General features: G+C 32.9%; 1 protein-coding gene across 1 annotated transcript; it reads right to left on the bottom strand.

Moving 5' to 3' along the window:
- Positions 1–10,115: 10,115 nt before the first annotated feature.
- LOC127707644 (tektin-4-like) lies at positions 10,116–17,427 on the bottom strand. The gene is made up of 6 exons (XM_052212281.1): positions 16,739–17,427; positions 15,822–15,892; positions 15,085–15,228; positions 13,765–13,987; positions 12,824–12,978; positions 10,116–10,721 (listed from the first exon to the last, which is right to left on the bottom strand). Exons 1-6 carry the CDS (start codon positions 17,276–17,278, stop codon positions 10,505–10,507), a joined length of 1,350 nt encoding a protein of 449 aa, XP_052068241.1. The 5' UTR covers positions 17,279–17,427; the 3' UTR covers positions 10,116–10,504.
- Between the last annotated feature and the right edge of the window lie 1,458 nt (positions 17,428–18,885).

Here is an 18,885-nt window from a genome sequence, read left to right as displayed (position 1 = left end):
AAGGGACTTTATTCTTCCGGTCATCGGCATTATCATACCATACACACACAGGTGGTTGTAGACAACGCTGGTATATTAGCTACGTAGGGTGTGGGATTCAGGGTCATCGGAATGATTACCAACAGTTGACGTAAATGCAGCAAATTGGAAAAGATGGACCGCTATATTTCCCAGAAGACTGTGTTCCCCTTTGACACAAAATATACCAAAATCGTTACCCTTTAGTAAAACGCTTACCACACCACTGATTAACTGTAAGCCGTGAAATTTGAAGAGAAAGATTCGAAAATTTAATTGCATATTATTGCTGAATATAAAATTCAAGTTGAGTATCACATTGGTGAATTGGACTGATATAAAGTAATAAGTATAAATAAGGAGGCATCTGAGGCCAAAATTGACAGACATTGTGGAAACATATGCGGCCCTTGTCAATAGACATAAAACATAGTTTGGTTAAACATCTACTACAAAAATACAGATTTTATTTTCATTTTACAAATGGCATCAAGGAAGCTAGTAGTTCAACGTCTAAAAAGATGAAATGAAATATTGAAGCCCTTCCTTTCTTTTCTTCATCAGGTTCATACTCAATTCAAAAAAGTTAATTTTAAGAAGTATATACTTAACAACGAAAACAAGGTACGGTGAAAAATAATTGCTTAAATCCACGTCATTTGGACTCTTTTGGATAGTTATATCATTGGCAATCAAATAAATTTCAAGCAATAAATCATATGCGATCAGTAATTTTTTTATTGAGACGACACCTTATATCTTAACTCAAATGTAGGTGTAGACACTAGAGTGCACTAATTGACGCCCTAAACATACCCCATTAGCTATTCAAACTATTGGAAAATAAGTAGTTTGTCTTACTGATTTAAAAAGCAATCACAGTTTATCACCCATCATAGTCAAGCTACTGAGCAAATAAGAAATCATAGTAGACTTTTTTCCGTAAAATTCTACCGAAAATATTTGTTTTCATTCAACATAATAAAACAATCAACTATCAGTTGAAAGGTGCTAAATGTCTGACTGATACGAAAAAGCTCACATGTTACAACTGATGACTATCAAGCTGTTGATCAAATATGTGGTCAGTCATTCAGTTCAGCAGGTCCTGGAAAATTTTGAAGGAAATATTTTTTTAACTATTATAATCATTTCATCAATTGTATATACCTTGAAACTAACAGAAGCAACACTTTCAGATAAACACAATTCGGAGAAACAATACAAGGCAATGACAACTGAGAATGCATCAAGACAAATTAAAACCAACGGATACATATTAAAAACAAAGTTGAAAACAAGCTTTAGCTATACTTACTTCAGTAAAAATTAGAGGTTTGTGGGCACGGTTTCCGAAAGTGTTGTGTAATTGTGATAGCGATAATTTGTGTAAATTATGCATCTTTATTTGAAACTATTTAAAAGGATTAGATTTCTTAAATCTGGTATCTTTGGACTCTCACAGACAAACTGTTCGGTCATAAAATGTCATTATATTGTTATACTTATTATCATTTTATCTAAATCATTTTATTTGCAATATTTGTCCGTCAAAGTAATTTTATTAACATGTAACGATTTTTCTTTATAAAGCTTTTTGTGTTATAAGTAACAATTAACTGTCAGTATATTTTCACAAAGTCGGAATTTGTTTCTATATAATTCTTTTTGTAAATAATAGATAAAGGTCACAGCTTTACATAATTCTTAAGTATTCTTATGTAAAGAATAATTAATTCTTTAGTTATTTCAATTAGCGCTATTAAGCCTTAAACTCAAACGACAGATTTTTGTAATATTCTTTTGTTAATCTTTCAAGTGCTAACTGTATTATTTCATTGTCGTTCGGTAATCTCGTTTCTATTATTGTAACCATGTAAATTCTTGATTTAAATATGTTTTCTGAAGTTCTCACTTCAGTGAGAGTCGGGCGTTCGTACTGACAACATCCGCTCATTTGTAAAAGTACATGTATTCCATCCTGAATCAATAAATTGTTAACTACTGCATAGGACTTGTGTCTAATTCTACAAGTGGAGTTCAAGCGAGTATTCTCAGTCAATTGACTAGATCCAAGTCATTGTCTATCGTTGGCATCGCCAACGTCTGCAACCGGTCGTGGGTTGCAGCTCGTGATAATCGTCATATCAATGGCCAGTCTCCCGGTCACATTAATGGTGGAGGAAACCCAGAGGCGTGTCGACTTTTTAGTTCGACACACGGTACCAGTATCTCAAGCAGCAAGTGACAGTTCTGTCGCTAGTTTCCATCATCTCAGTATATTCAGCGATGCAATATAGTTTTCGACCTCAATGGAGGACGTGGACATTTTATTCCTGTCAAAATCTAATGTGTGTCAGATGTGGATTACAACATCATCGTTTTGGGACATGTTCAGCAATAGATAAGCAATGCTTCAAATGCAACAAATTCGGACATTATTCAAGGCAATGATGGAGTAAATCAAGTAAATCTTCAAACTGTTTACAGCTCGTCCAGGAAAAGACAAATCGTAAAAAGCAACGTGATAGTAAAAGACTGAACGAATATTTTGAAAGAAAAAATGTAATGCGCGTGTTGCCATTCTCTGGCATAAGATCTACAGCTTTTCAAAATTGCTTAGACGTTTCTGTCATACTTCGCTCCGAACTAAAGTCTGTAAAAAGTCAACTGCGTGAATGTAAAGTCGCACACAGAAAGGATATCACAAAATTACAAGATCAACAATCAGAGTTCAAGCGTGTAAACACAAGCCGAAAGAAGCAAATAGAAGACTCAGCAATTCAAGATTTCAAAACTATTCAACAATATTCAGACAAAATTTCTCAACTTGAATCCAAACTCAGCGATAGTGAAAATTTTGTTAGCATAATAACAGATCTTAACAAGCAAACTCAGTCGTGGATTACAAAACAGGAAGAAAAATACAAAACCGAGAAGGACAGACTCATTTGGCGTAATGATGAACTTTATAAAACCATTCATATATTATCGGATGAAAATAATCGATTAAAATCAATTCAACAACAGACAAATGATCAATCACCAAATAGCAACAAACATTTTCGAGAAAACAGACATTACCGTAGAAGATAGTTTTTTTAACCTCAAAGCGGGGACGCTTTGAATTTCAAAGGGGAGGGAATCTGTGATAGCGATAATTTGTGTAAATTATGCATCTTTATTTGAAACTATTTAAAAGGATTAGATTTCTTAAATCTGGTATCTTTGGACTCTCACAGACAAACTGTTCGGTCATAAAATGTCATTATATTGTTATACTTATTATCATTTTATCTAAATCATTTTATTTGCAATATTTGTCCGTCAAAGTAATTTTATTAACATGTAACGATTTTTCTTTATAAAGCTTTTTGTGTTATAAGTAACAATTAAGTGTCAGTATATTTTCACAAAGTCGGAATTTGTTTCTATATAATTCTTTTTGTAAATAATAGATAAAGGTCACAGCTTTACATAATTCTTAAGTATTCTTATGTAAAGAATAATTAATTCTTTAGTTATTTCAATTAGCGCTATTAAGCCTTAAACTCAAACGACAGATTTTTGTAATATTCTTTTGTTAATCTTTCAAGTGCTAACTGTATTATTTCATTGTCATTCGGTAATCTCGTTTCTATTATTGTAACCATGTAAATTCTTGGTTTAAATATGTTTTCTGAAGTTCTCACTTCAGTGAGAGTCGGGCGTTCGTACTGACAACATCCGCTCATTTGTAAAAGTACATGTATTCCATCCTGAATCAATAAATTGTTAACTACTGCATAGGACTTGTGTCTAATTCTACAAGTGGAGTTCAAGCGAGTATTCTCAGGCAAGTGACTAAGTCTTAGTCATTGTCTAATGTTAGCATCGCCAACATCTGCATTCGGTCGTTGGTTGCAGCTCGTTATCATCATCAATCTAGTAGCCAGTCTCCCGGTTACATAATCCTGACGGGTATCATTAATTGGAACTACTCTGAAATTAAGTCCCTAATTAACAAGCTTATGACAGCATGATTTCAAATCAGCAGTTCAAGTACAAAGATCTTATAGGATGTTACAGTCAGACTTGTAGTTTTGCTTGTATCTCAGTGTATCTTCGAGAACGGTAAGAGTAACAGGCTTTTCAAGTGCTAGTTATGTATTTGTTAATCCTTCTGGCATTCAACTGGTCGAGATTTAAATCAGGGGAGGGGTGGCGGGAATCTCAAAATACTGTTTAACTCTAGTCTGCTACCTGTTCATGCGTTTGTCTCAAATCAGGTACCAATTGTCAGTGGTTGTCTTTTGTTATATCATATTGAGGTTGTTTTGTCATTGAAGAACTTTGGTAGTGTTTGTCACTCACAAAGTATCTGCTGAATTATAATAATTCAAGATATCCAGAGTGTTAATTTTAGACCCTAATCAATTGAGAGCTTCACTTATTTTATATACACTTATATCTATTACGGAAAATTATGCAATAGTAGTTTACCGGTTCAAATCTCATAAACTGATTAATAAGACAAATTATGGTAACAAGCAGAAACTCAGAATATTGCAGGACTCCAAAAGGGGCGGGACCATGTGAGTCGATAGGGTAAGCGTCTCCCATTATGCCGCGGCAAGCAACACCTGCCATGCGAAAACAAATCACTATCGGGAATATCACACAATAGGTAAAATAAGAGATAAGACAAGAACAAACAATTCTCAAAAAGAAAATTCTTCAATATTATTTACCTCAATTTTTTTCTTTGATCCAAAGCCGCCACCTTGTGTACGAAATCCGTGTGTGGCGTGTTATGCGCTGATTTGAATAAGACCAATACCGGGTCGGGACCTGCGTTGCTGCATGCAATTGATTGGGGTAACATGTATATCAGAGCATAACTGATCATTCCCAGACCAAATATTAATATCATTCAGTTCAAAAGGAGCCAGGAAAGTTTGACGAACGTTTACAATGAGTGTTGTAAAATTTCAAACTATCGGCAAGCAGGAGGTGGCAACACAGCAGATGTTAAAATTGCTTACTCCCTACGACTCAACATTATCAAGCTGCAGTTCAAATATTGAATATTCCCTTTTAAAGGAGCCAAGAAACTCTGACGAATATTTTCCTTGCACAATGGAGTATTGTAAAATTTCAAACTTTCGGCAAACAGGAGGTGGCAACACGGCAGATGGGTCAATATCCCTAATGCGCCTCAAAGTGAGGTACTCAAACTATAGATAGAAATTTAAAAAAAAAACTATATGCAATGAAATTGAACATGCTACTTTTAGTAATTGACTGGGTTTAAACCATTTGTGTCTTTTGAAGAGCAGAAGACTGTACAATAAAGATGTAAAAACTTAGGAGTTATGAAATGTTTGTACAGAACTGAATTTCCAGAGAATTTAACTGTGTTAAAATAATGACTTTTCACTTGCTGAAACGGCATCACGTGGGGCCATCGACGTTGCCAAATTTAATCTCACTTCGTACCCTTTGTGAAAATGTCTCAGCTTCGAAACGAGCCATCATACATATCCAAGTTTACGATATGGACAGAAGGATGGAAGAAAAGACTACCGTTGTCGCCGATGGGAAATTAATTGCGCGTCTTGTCCCAGATGGAAAAATTGCTTACTCTTCTACAACTCAACATTATCAAGATGCTGACCAAATATTAAATCATTCCCTTTCATAGAAGCCAAGAACATTTTTACGAAAGTTTTTTTTCGGACCGGCAGAAGGACAGGCGGACAGACGAACGGACAGAGTCATGCGGTAACTAGACTTGCTTCCCCCTTAGCGACGCAGGTAAAAATGTGTAATTATGAGTTCCATTTTTGTAGAAAAAAAAAAGAAAAAAACCTCTTTTTAATGAGACCATGTATTCGATCTTTCAATTGAGCATGGCCGGGGCATAGCAGTGTGCCATTCAGGAAATTTTTATTGTGTTTCCACTCCAAGTCTCATTTTTCGTTTCACTTTTAATAATAACAGTGTTAAAGTATACAGAATGTGAAACCCGTTAAATAATAAATTATCCCTTCTAACTTCTAATTTCAGCATGTAACTAATAATGGAATTGGCGATCAACAGTGCACATTTGCTCATGTTTTGTGTGTTGACCAGTATTATTTCATTCTCTTGCTATTAGAATTCAATCGATACGAAATGTAGCAATTTGGTTTTATTTTCTTATTGGTTATGTAAAAACTAGAATATTTCTCTCGGTCAAATAAAAGATAGTTTGGGTGCTGGGAAATATTAAAGACTACCGATTAGACCTTTTTGTAAAGCGACAAAAGTACCTATAGATTTCACATTTCATGTCATCTATTCTCAAGTTTGAAACATATAATTTTATTTTTAAAATCCCAACAAATAACGCTTCAAATTTGTGTTAACCACGCATTCAAATTTTAGTACTCTTTATTACATTTACCCCCGCTTTGTTGTGTTAACCAACTAAGACATTGAAAATATAAATTGCTGAATGTTATTCAAAATTTACGCAGCATACGTCACATTACTATATTTTTAACCTTTGACATTTGTTAAATATCCGAAAAATAATGAGAATGCGAGTTACTGAGGAAAATAATTATGTTCAATTGTTAAACAAATAGCAATTCGTATTTTCGGATTATAAAAGGCAACCAGAAACCCTTAAAACCGGGGCAAATTGGGTGGTACGCTACAGTCAACATTTTATGTCTTACTTGCTAGCAGTATTCATTGTATTGATTATGCTAAGTAGCAATGCAGTTATCATATACGAGGAAAGGAGGATGGGATTGTGACTACGATCCTTTTTAATGAGGTCAGGAAGTGGCCTATCGTAAGGAAACATGTTATCTCAAGCCAACATATTCTTTTTCTAGTTACTTACAAAATCATGTTCTACAATTCATGCAGTCAATCTAGTATGAAGAACCTATACCATTCCTTTTTCCTGTGACTTATTCTCGTTTATTATATTAGCCCGAATGTGGATTCGCAAGACGGGTGGACCATGCATTGCAGGTGACGATTTCCCAGTTGACACCGCAGTCGCGCTCCTTTTGAAGTTCATACGATTCCATCAGTTTGTGTTTACAATGTGATTCAGGCACTACAAATAAGTGTGGACAACTTACCTGAATACTTACAGACTGACTGACTGACAGATGGGATGACGGACGGATTTTCAGGCTTGAGGTTTCTTGGGTGACTTAACATTCTAAAAGAAAAATAATATATTTATAAAGGAATATCACCTAAGGGTCATAAATAGATTTTGAAATTCAAATATTCAAATATTTAGGGAGCTACCATTTGATTTTTATTGGGGGCTAGGATGAAATTTGAAAAAAGGCAGGACAACAATTTTGAGTTAAAAAAAATGCAGGATGAGCAAATTGGCAAAAAAAAGGCAGTGTGACAATTTATGTAAAAAAAGTCAGGATAAACTAAAAAAAAAAAAAAGGTAGGACCGAATATAGTGAAAAATAAAAAGGCAGGACAGAGGTTACAACTAAAAAATATGCAGGACAAAATTTCATCTTAGCCCCCACCCCCATAATAATCAAATGGTAGCTCCCTTAGATTATAACGCAGTAAATACTAACTCTCGACACAATAGATCATACTAAAAATGGATAGTTTAAGTATATAGGAGATAAAAGAGGGACGAAAGATACCAGAGGGACAGTCAAGCTCATAGATCGAAAACAAACTGACAACGCCATGGCCAAAAATAAAAAGACAAACAGACAAATAATAGTACAGATGACACAACATAGAAAACTAAAGACTAAGCAACACGAACCCCACCAAAAACTGGGGGTGATTTCAGGTGCTCCGGAAGGGTAAGCAGATCCTGCTCCACATGTGGCATCCGTCGTGTTGCTTATGTTATTACAAATCACTCATGTTCAATGACCGGTAAGTAAGTTTATGGAAATTGACTATGGCAAAGACATGGAGAGTGCTTTAGGCTGCCTGAATATATGAACTTAATTTTTTTTTTTATCAATTGCTGCTACACGTTAAAGCAAGCACCAATCTATCAATTAATCATTTCTTATCTGTTTCTAATATTGTTTGACTAGTAAGCTTACATATTTTACTGATAAAACTAGTATAAAAAAAAACAGTTCTCTATAAAGTATGCATCTCGGATAGCTTATTATAAAAAGATCCAGCGGCACATATGTGCCAGTATTGCTCACCCGGTGAAAAAAAAATCGCCAGCAGTGTGCTAATTTGGACTCTGTTATGCACATACTATAGCTACTCTTTGTGTTCCTAGTCATTTACTTGTTTAACATAGCTCATATGTTTTTAGATAACATCTTAAGCTGCAAAAATCAACATTTCAAGGGCTTAAGGGGGTGTCAAAATTATCAGAGCAGATAGATCTTAATTTGTCATGCTGATCATTTTTGCAGTTTTCACTTTTTACCTAGCTCCTATATATATAGTTTACAAAAATGTAACAACACAAAATGTGAAAAATGTACATTTCAGGGGCAAAAAGTTGACAGAATCTTCTCAAATTTTAAGGATTTATATATCTTCTTTTAGTGATCATTTTTGTATTTACACTTTTAACCTAGCTCCTAAATTTTTCACAATAACAGCCCAAAACTGCAAAAAAAAAATTATTTCAGGGACTCTAGCTCCAAATCAGGGGGACAGTTTTTCTCCAGTTTTCAAGGTATATATATACATCTTGTCATGCTGAACCTTTTTGGAATTTAAACTTTTAACCTAACTTCTATATATTTCTAAAAAATAGCTAAAAACTGGATAAAGTATATGATTTTTTCAGGGGCTATAACTCCTAAACATGTTGACAGACCCTTTACTGTGGATTCATAGTTATTCATATTATTCACAAATAACTAATTTTCGTTTACCTTCTTCCCTTGTTAGTTTTTCTCAAATTGCTAAAGTTTTAGAGATATTAGCCAAACCTGTAGTTTGGCCCCTATGTTCTAGTTTTAGAACAGTGGCCATATTTGTTGATCAACCGGCAGGAAAATCACTTTATAGTTGACATGGCTATAGATGAAGAAGACAAACTTTGGTTTCAATTTTTAAAACTGTTTTAGAGGAGGTAGATTTTCATAGAAATGTTTACGGACAACTGACGGACAAAGGATGCAAAATCAAATGGTGACAATAGCTCATATGGCCCTTCGAGCCAGGTGAGCTAAAAAAAAGATTTGTGCCTTCTTGTGTATTGTGGACATCAGGGTTTCCGCTGGCAATTGCCATTTTCTCATTTTGCGAAAAAAAAAATCAAAATTGTGAAGATTAAAATTCATTATTGGCGAAAGATTTTGGCGAAAAGAAACATAACGGTTTGACTTAGTCCATCTTGTTCATTTTTTTCGGGTTTCTCAGACTTTTTTGCCTGTTTACTGATACTGGACATAATTGGCAGAGATACTTTTTGTGCAAAAAAAGAGTCATAAAAAATTACAATACCTGCTTAAATCTAAGTTTTTTTTGTCTCGGGGGGGGGGGGACAGTTTTCTCATTGGCAATCAATCTGTTTCATACCACATCTCCTTATCTTTATATTTTTTTTTATAATTATGAATATAAGTTTGCTAACAGAAATTTATTGTATAATATATATTTTCTAACTAAAAAGGTCTCCCATTTAAACAAGCATTTATCCATCTTTGTATCCATTTGATGAGTTAAGCCCTTTTCAACCAATTTTTATAGTTTGTTCTTATGTTGTACTGTTACACCACTGTCCCAGGCTAGGGGTAGGGTTGGTGCCTTCAAACTAGTTTAACCCCGCACCTCATTCTGTATGTGCCTGTCCCAAGTCAGGAGCCTGTATTTTAATGGTGGTTGTTTGTTGCTGTGTATCATATTTGTTATTCGTTCATTATTTTGTACATAAATCAGGCGGTTAGTTTTTTCGTTTGAATTGTTTTACATTTGTCATTTCGGGGCCTTTTATAGGTGACTATGCTGAATGGGTTTTAACCATTGTTGAAGGCCGTACTGTGACCTATAGTTGTTATTTTCTGTGTCTTTTGGTCTCCTGTGGAGAGTTGTCTCATTGGCAAACATACCACATCTTCATATTTTTATATTTAACACAAATGTTGGTTTTTGAATGATTTATTACTTATTTACATAACATTAAATATATCTGAATAAAACTCAACAATTGAACTGTTGATTTAATCTTTAAGCATCAACGATCTTCTCTGCCACATAAATAATACTTTCATTTTAGAGTTAATATAATATATAAAAAACTATCACATTTGATGTTTGGAAAAATGAATGAGCAAACAAAGATACATAGAGGCAGTCGACAAAGTACATGTGCAGTGCAAATCTATTGCCATATTTGGTCAACATGTCTATACAAGGTCATGATGACCAAATATGGTGAGAATGTTCTATGATTGCAGACGACAAAACATGGTAGAAAAAAGAAAAAAAATCATCAATACTGCATCATTCTAAATCCATAAGCATAGCGATTTTATTGATGTCCCTGCAATTTCAGTGTTGTGGGATATCGTGTGCGTACGGTAACACACTTTTCTCTATCAATAAACAAGCTATTTTTCTTTACAGAGATTTCTTTCTCAAGAGCCATTCGGTTATCCTGGAGGTCTTTTCTGGCATTCTCGGCATTGTTCAGCTGTTCTGTAAGAGCATCTATTGATTGTGCAATTTCATTTACTTCACCCACCAACCTGAAAAGTTTATTTTTTTGTAAAGTTAAATAATAAAAAATACATCCATATAACCTAATAAGGTTAAGAAAAAGTAGTATGTCATAGAGCTATACATCAATTGCATATATAATCGAAGTGAGTTATGATTGTAAGTAGTTTCAGTTAAACTGAACTCATTGTAAACTTCAAATCATTACAGTCAACATTATGATACATGCACTATCTGCCATACAGATAAAAGTTTCATAAAAATCAACAATCAAGTTTTAAAATCTAAAGAGTCACTGTATCAAAACATTTACTTTAAACGTGTAAACCCTACAATAATGCCTGTGAGTAGCTAAAAAAAGATAAAAGGTATTGATGAACTGTTGTGGTCTTCTACATAGAGAATTTCATATAGCTTTTTCAATATGACATCCGTATCTGCTCAAGGGATTATATTGGTTGAGGGTTGAGCGCTCACAAACATGTTTAACCCCGCCACATTCTTTACATGCCTGTCCTATGTCAGGAGATTGTAGTTCAGTGGTTGTTGTTGGTTCATGTCTGTCATATTTGTTTTTCATAAATTGTTTTGTTATAAATAAGGCTGTTAGTTTTCTCAATTGATTTGTTTCATATTTTTCATGTCAGGGCCTTTTATAGCTGACCATACGGTGTGGAATTTTCTCATTGTTGAAGGCTGTACGGTGGCCTATAATTGCTTACATCCACTTCATTTGAACTTTGGTGGACAGTTGTCTCATCGGCAATCATACCACATCTCCTTATTTTTATACGATTGTGATATTGAAAAGGCCATATCATATACACTTTATTATATACCTCAAGAAGATGTTTTCACCTGATGCAACATAATACAGATTAGGGGTTTGATAAAGCCTTTGCAACCGTGACTGATATCGTTGGACGTTATACAAATTAGGGGTGTGATAAAGCTTTTGCAACAGTGACTGATATTGATATCAACACGGAAGGCTGATACAGTACGATTGTCATTGATTGTATTACACATACAATTTATCTGTATTTACTACTAAGTATATAATAAATAGAGTATATCATATGGCTTTTTTCAATATCACATCCGTCTCAACCTGAGACACCAATATAATCCCATGAGCTCTGCTCGAGGGATTATATTGGTTGAGGGTTGATACGGTGTGTGATATTGAAAAAGCCATATCATATACACTTTATTATAAACATTTTGTACATCACGTAGATGATTTTTATGTGACATGACGTCATGCAGATTAGGGGTTTGATAAAGCCTTTGCAACAGTGACTGACATCGATGAGGTGACGTCATACAGATTAAAGGTGTGATAAAGCCTTTGCAACCTGGTGACTGATATCAATATCATCACCGATAGCTGATACAGCACAATTGCCATTGACCGTATTACACATACAATTTATCTGTATTTACTACTTAGTATATAATAAAAGCCTATATTTAAGATTAGAAGATAATTCCAGAGTGCAAGTGTTTAAACCCTTTCCCAAATGAAGAACAGCAGACAATTTCTTACATTAAACCTGGTACTTTATTTACATGTATATGTATATTTGGCATAGGAAAATTCATGCCATGTGCAATGTATCTAGGTATTTCAGGAAAAATGTTCTGGTTACAATTGTATGACTTTTGATTTAAATATAAACCCATGAAAGATCAGAGCACTTGTCATTATTTGAAAGGGTTTTTCCAAGTGAAAAGAATAACTAAGACCCTCTTGAATTTGCCCCGAGGTGTGGCTCTGTTGCTCCATGCAAAAGGCCTCACTATGACTTTCAGATGAAGAATACCAATAATAGCTGCCAAGGAGTCTGATCCAGGTTAATAGGTTAAGGGGGAGTGACCTTTATAATTAGAATAAATGTTAACGGTTTTTATGCCAAAAAAGGATATTTTACAAATTCAACCAGAGATGCTCTCAACACTTGTACCTTTCTCAATCCATCTCCTTGAATCTGTCCCTTTAAGCACTATTCCTTTGCTTTTAGATAGTCAAAAGCATGTATATGATGAACTTTGTGTCGTAATTTCATACACCATTTTCTTTCGTCTTTATTAAAGAATAACAATTAATTTGTTTACAATCATTACTTACTTGTATTGCACTGGATCTCTACATAATTCTACACCTGGTCTGTATGTTCTGTTGTTGAGACGAGTCTGAGACACTTTCATTGGATTCTCCTTGTCACGAATGGCTTTTCTCAGATTATCAATGTTACTCTCCATCTGGGTGATTTCTCTGCATATCTGTAAAAAAAAATACGAAATTGAAATTATGTTTTTAATTTGTCCACTTCCCACATATAAGGTGTAAAGAAAAAACATCTTCAAAAATTAATTTAGACACTTAGCATTCAAATTAAACAGTAAATTTTGGAAGTCAGTTTATTCAGTTGTAATTTTTTAACTGAGGGGAGACAACTCAAATATTAAAATAAAACTATTTATCTATTATTGCTGTAAAACATATTTCATTTCTCTTTAATAAATAACCCCAAAAACTGAGAACAAATAAAAGAATATTCTTTTTTCATGCATGCATTTTCTACTTGAAATTCAAAAATTATAAGTATATCAAATTATTATTATTTCTTTTTTAAATGTTTTCAATAAATCTAAAATCAAAATTTCGTTCTGTTTTTGTCTAAATCTATAGTGGGAAAACTCTTTCATGGGGATTTTGGTAAATGAAGAACCAAAGAAACATACATTTTAACCCAAACTATTTGTTAACTAATAAAACTTAACTATTTAAAACAACACATTTTTAGGATTTAAGTAATCAACAGAATGTTCAAACTCCATAAAAAATAGTATTAACAATTTATAAAATAGAAAACTCTTTAAATTATATTTTTTATCAGACCCATAGACATGATGTCTCTGAGGGTTATTATTTGGGGTCATCCCACTCTGACTTTAATAGTCAAACTTCAATTTGAATCTCAACTTTGCTAAATCTTTACTTATATTTTAAGTTTCAGTTTGGTTGATAAAGTTGTCTATAAGTGTGTTTATTTAACTTCAAATTACTTTGTTAAGGTTCTCCTCCAGTTTTGTTTTAGCATCTTCCATTTCTTCAATTCTCTTTGTAAAGTTAACATCTACTGTGTCACACTGTTCTCTCATATCTCGTGATGAGTCCTCAAGGATGTTGTCAATCAATTGACGTAATTGAATGGATGCCATTCTTTCGTGCTCTGCACGAACGACATTATCATGTGAGAACTGGGCCCAAGATTCTGGTGTTGACTGACTGTAAAATACAAATAAAGAGAATAAATAAAAACAATATTATTGAGAAGCATTATTTTTAAAAACTGGAAACATGCAATTAATTCTATCAAAGTTTTCCATTATTGTTTCTTTCTTTCTGTACAGACAACAAAAACCTAAAGTAGAAAAAGATAGAAAACAACATGACCAAAAGAAAAAACAAACATCATTCTGTAAAACAATACACAGGAAAATTTACATTGATCAACAAGAACCCCCCCAAAAAAAAGGCATTAACCCAGGTGAAGGAGTTCCTTGTCTTCTAGTGACACTAAAGATTGCAGATTTATACCAATATTGCTTCTTTTCACCAATTTCAGAGGTGTTTTTTTTTTTGCCTGAAAATTTAGAGCTTTTAAAAATTTAATCATAAATGCAACAATGAATATGGACTACTCCTAGCCTTTATGAAATGTAAGAAACAAGCCTCAAAGTGTTATTTGAGGTTTAAATAATTTATCTGAATCATTAGATAACAACATTAAAGACAGGTCTGTATTTCAATGTATTTGATACATTTACTTCATCTGTTATTTCGTGACTTATTTTATAGTATGCCTTAACTGTATTTTTCGTTAATTATATTTTTCTCATAACAATTTTGTATAATGACAATATAAAAGATTTGAAATGCACAAAGGGCAATAACTCAGGGAGTATAATGTAATTATCTTCTCTTACTTTAAAACTAAAAATAAGATAATTTCCATATATTGTTTTCTTTGTCAATATTTTTGAACAGATGAGATGCATCTATTTAATATTTATGCGAATAATCAATTATAAAAACATTGAAATAACTATTGTTTAGGAAACAAAGACAAAAAAAAATTCATATTTCATGATGTTCAACAGCGTACCCGGTACGGTATGGTATGTTAGATGTAGTCTGTAAGTCAAAAGTTTAATTGCTGCAATTTGCTGAAAGGAATTGTTACATGAATAGTCTCAGGTACAAGACTGTAGGTCTTTTGTTATTCGTCATGACTGAATGTCAGGTAAAAAACATTAAAACTTCCAAAAGGTAACTTACATTTCCTAAAATTTAGCAGCTCCATTAAAACATAAAAAACTTACACTTCTTCAAATTTAGCAGCTCCACTATAGAACTGTTTATCAGTGTGGTGGTTTCTTAGGGATCCTGACTTGGTATCTATTTCTAATGCCTCTTTCTTGTCACTCCAATCCATCTCCAAATTCTGTTTAGCTTCTCTGTTTAATCTAAAATTAAAAATAAAATGGTAAAGTAACATGAATGGTAACTAACAATGCTGAAATTCTCATTACTTGAAGATTGTCTTAATTGTTAAGACATTTGTGAATTTTGTTTTACATGTTGAATTGTAAATTGTATGCTTGGAATATTTACTCTCTTCTGTCTTAATAATTTAGTATGATTGTGTGTATCCTTAATGCTCTATTAGATAGAACTGTGACTTTTATCAGATTGCATGCAGTTAACCATTGGTTTTTAGGTTATTTGTTCTTAAATTACCTTTTCTACTGCCATGGGGCACCATGCTTGTATATACTAACTTAGAGGAAAAAAAGTATCAGATTTTGCTATAAGAAGCCTAACTGGATACAAAAGCATGTATTTTCATTGGCAATCATTCCAAAGCTAAAAATGTTCATACTGATCACGGAACATAAATCCATCTTTTGATAATGGGACAGTTTGCATTTCTTACCATGATTGCTTTGTGCTGACAATTTAGTTAAACTATATCATGATATGATTGCAACATCTGAATAATTAAATCAGACAATTTATGACACATAAAATTACATAATAAAAGATATATTTTACTTACTTAATTTGTTTCTCAGATTGATCTATAGTTTTCTTGAGCAAATCTTGAACATTATTAATTATTTCTACTTCCTGAAAAAAGAAAAGCAAAAAATAAGATAAACCCTACAATATCAACAAGCAATTATGAACCTTAAATTATCATTTATTCAGTGGTTCAACATGTATAGTTAACTTTAGATGTTTTATTTAATGTGTGTGTGAATTTTTTCAATCTATTTGTTTATAATTTGCATCAGAGACCTGTATGTATAATAAAAATGAAGGAAATGTACATCTTCATCTAACATATTCTAATTACGATTCTATCCATAAGAATATACCAGCTTAAAAATAATTCATTTAATATGTTGTTGAATAAATCTGGCGTTTTCAATTCAATTCAATATTTATTGGAAAGAGCACAATAGAGGCGTGATCCGAATACAGACAATAATTATATTAAAACAACATATAACGTTTTTATGGCTATACTTGTGAGTTTTTTAAAGGGGTAAGAGAGTTAACTACGCTCTGGAAAACATGTTATAACAAACAGAAAAATGAATTTATGAAGTTTAAACAAATTAAGAAATAGGACATATATACTAACATATGAATTGTGTTATACTAGGACATGCAGTGATTTACACTTTTATCATCAAATTATATATCGCATCATCAGAATTCAAAAGTAAATGTTCAAAGCATCATATGATCACGACAAAGGGAATCCTGAACAGATGGAAACACACTTTTAAGCCTAACAACTGTTTTTCATCCATGGTTAAAACACTTTTATTTCATATCCTGCCATGCTCAGCAAGACCCTTGTTTAAGCCTTCCCTTGTGTATATATATTATATAATAAGATATCATGTACATGTATAATAAACAAGTCATAAATTAAATAAATGTAAGTGCTATAAAAATATTTACCTTTAATAAAGATAATTCTACATCGTCTTGAACTAAATCAACACCTTGTCTTTTCTGTCTGCAATTTAAATTATCTGTGGAAATATGTAGTGGTATTTCAGTAGCTCTCAAACCATTCTCTAGACGTTTCTTTTGTGCCAAAAGCAAGTCAGTTTCTGAAATTACATCCTGAATTTCTCTTTCCAACTCAGATTTCCAGAAGTTAATGTCCTGGAGTCGTTCCCCAAGTTTCTTGGTAACTTCAGCCTGTGTTTTGTTTGTAGTTGTCTCAGTTTCATTCATGGTTCTTTTGGATTCGTGTCTGATTCTCTCTGCATTGTCTCGGTCAGAAAATGACTGATAATATTTGGAATAATTCGTCTCGTGCCACTCTGCTGGGTTGTATTTCGAAGACCGGAATCCCATTGTAGAGATTCCCATGTCAGGTCCAGTGTTTCCCTGGTATGTTGTTTCCATCCCATTCACAGTCATATTTCTTGTAGTTTCTGGCATAGTAGGAGGAATTTCAGTGCTCCTAAGTGTTGCCGTAGCTGCTGCCATCTTGTTCGAATGTTGTACGACTGTATTACTTACATGAAATGAGTTCTCTGACGATATTTGGCACGTATCGCTAAGTGCTGTGCAATGTGTTGGTGCTACAGCCCTTATCGTTGTTATGGTCGCTATGGATGTGGTTGTTTCCGGTTTGTACCACGTGGTCAGTAGTTATTTCCCTCTGTCAAGTAAAAAGACCGGGAAAATTAAAATTTTCCACGATTTTAAAAATGAGGCCCCTCATGGGGGTGTCCAAGTCATCATAATCACAATTTTTTGCCAATATAATCACATGATCATTAATTATTTTCTTTAAACAATATCAAATCAAATAATCAAAAATACAATCCTAGATTATTAAATAATCAAATTATCATGAAATATTTGGTCTGGTAATCAAATAATCACTATAAAAACAACCAAGTAATCACATAATCATAAACCTCATGAGGAAATGCACACCCACTTGGGGGATTATTTCAATATCTGTATGTGTATTGTTGTTTCATTTGTATTTTACATTTTTTTTGGGGGGGGGGGGGGTAGTGGTTGGAGTGCTGATGGTAAAGTGGTGTGAAGTTGTAAGTCCATTTGATATGACAAGAAATTTTTATTTCCCCTTTTTTTAATTCAAACAAATATCATTCACTTGTTAAAATGTTACTGCATTATTATAAACAGCAGAGAATATCACTATTGAGATGTTTTAATCTTTTAGTGTTTAGTGTCTTTTTTTCAAGTAGCATTTGCAGTTCCTGAAAATTTGTATCAGACTAATATGACTAAATTTACACTCTATGCTTACTGCATCAAAGACCCAACAATGATTTTTTTTTAAGTTTGAATGCTGAAAAAGATATATATATAATTAGGCTTGCTAATTACGAGATTAAATGCCATTTCTGTTTATTTAGATTATTGACATTCCCTTCTGATTCAAACTATGAAAACGGAAAACAGGAAATTCGGATATTTTATATTACTCTTTTAAGTATGATAAAAATGCAACAATCAACATGAAAGTATGGGTTGCACAATCAGCTTATGTCATTCATCTTATGTTTATCAATCTATCCATTTATATTTATTTCCTTCCATTTTTATTCATATAACAACTGCTCTACAACTTAATATTATTTTCTTTTTTATGCAAAAAAACCTGGTGCATTTTAAAGCAGTACATATATGTGTAAAATGGACTTCATTTTAGGTTTTTAAAATGAAGGTTAAAACCAAACAACTGCAGAAATTACAAATTTGACCAGTTATCACTCGACCTGATTTGACATATGGTAATTGTCTAAGCTGTATATAGACTTATCATAAACATAATTAGGCGCTAATTTAATCTGTAGGTGACACAGTTATTAGTCTAGCCATGTTAAGTTCTATTAAAAATTAAATATGGTATGAATTAATTAATTTAAGAGTGAAATCAATGTACCATGGATTTTTTTTTTTGGGGGAGGGGGGGGGGGGGTCTTAATTTTAAAAATTTTTTAAGAGAAAGTCTTTTTCATTTTAGATGGGGGCATTATGTACAAAATGTATAACCAACCAAATAATCTTCAACCTCAACACTTCAATAAAACCATTATAAACCTCTTGTGAAA

This window comes from Mytilus californianus, unplaced genomic scaffold, assembly GCF_021869535.1.
Source record: "Mytilus californianus isolate M0D057914Y unplaced genomic scaffold, xbMytCali1.0.p SCAF_7, whole genome shotgun sequence".
NCBI classification, from domain to species: Eukaryota; Metazoa; Mollusca; class Bivalvia; order Mytilida; family Mytilidae; genus Mytilus; species Mytilus californianus.
This window is presented reverse-complemented; position numbering and strand designations above follow the sequence as displayed.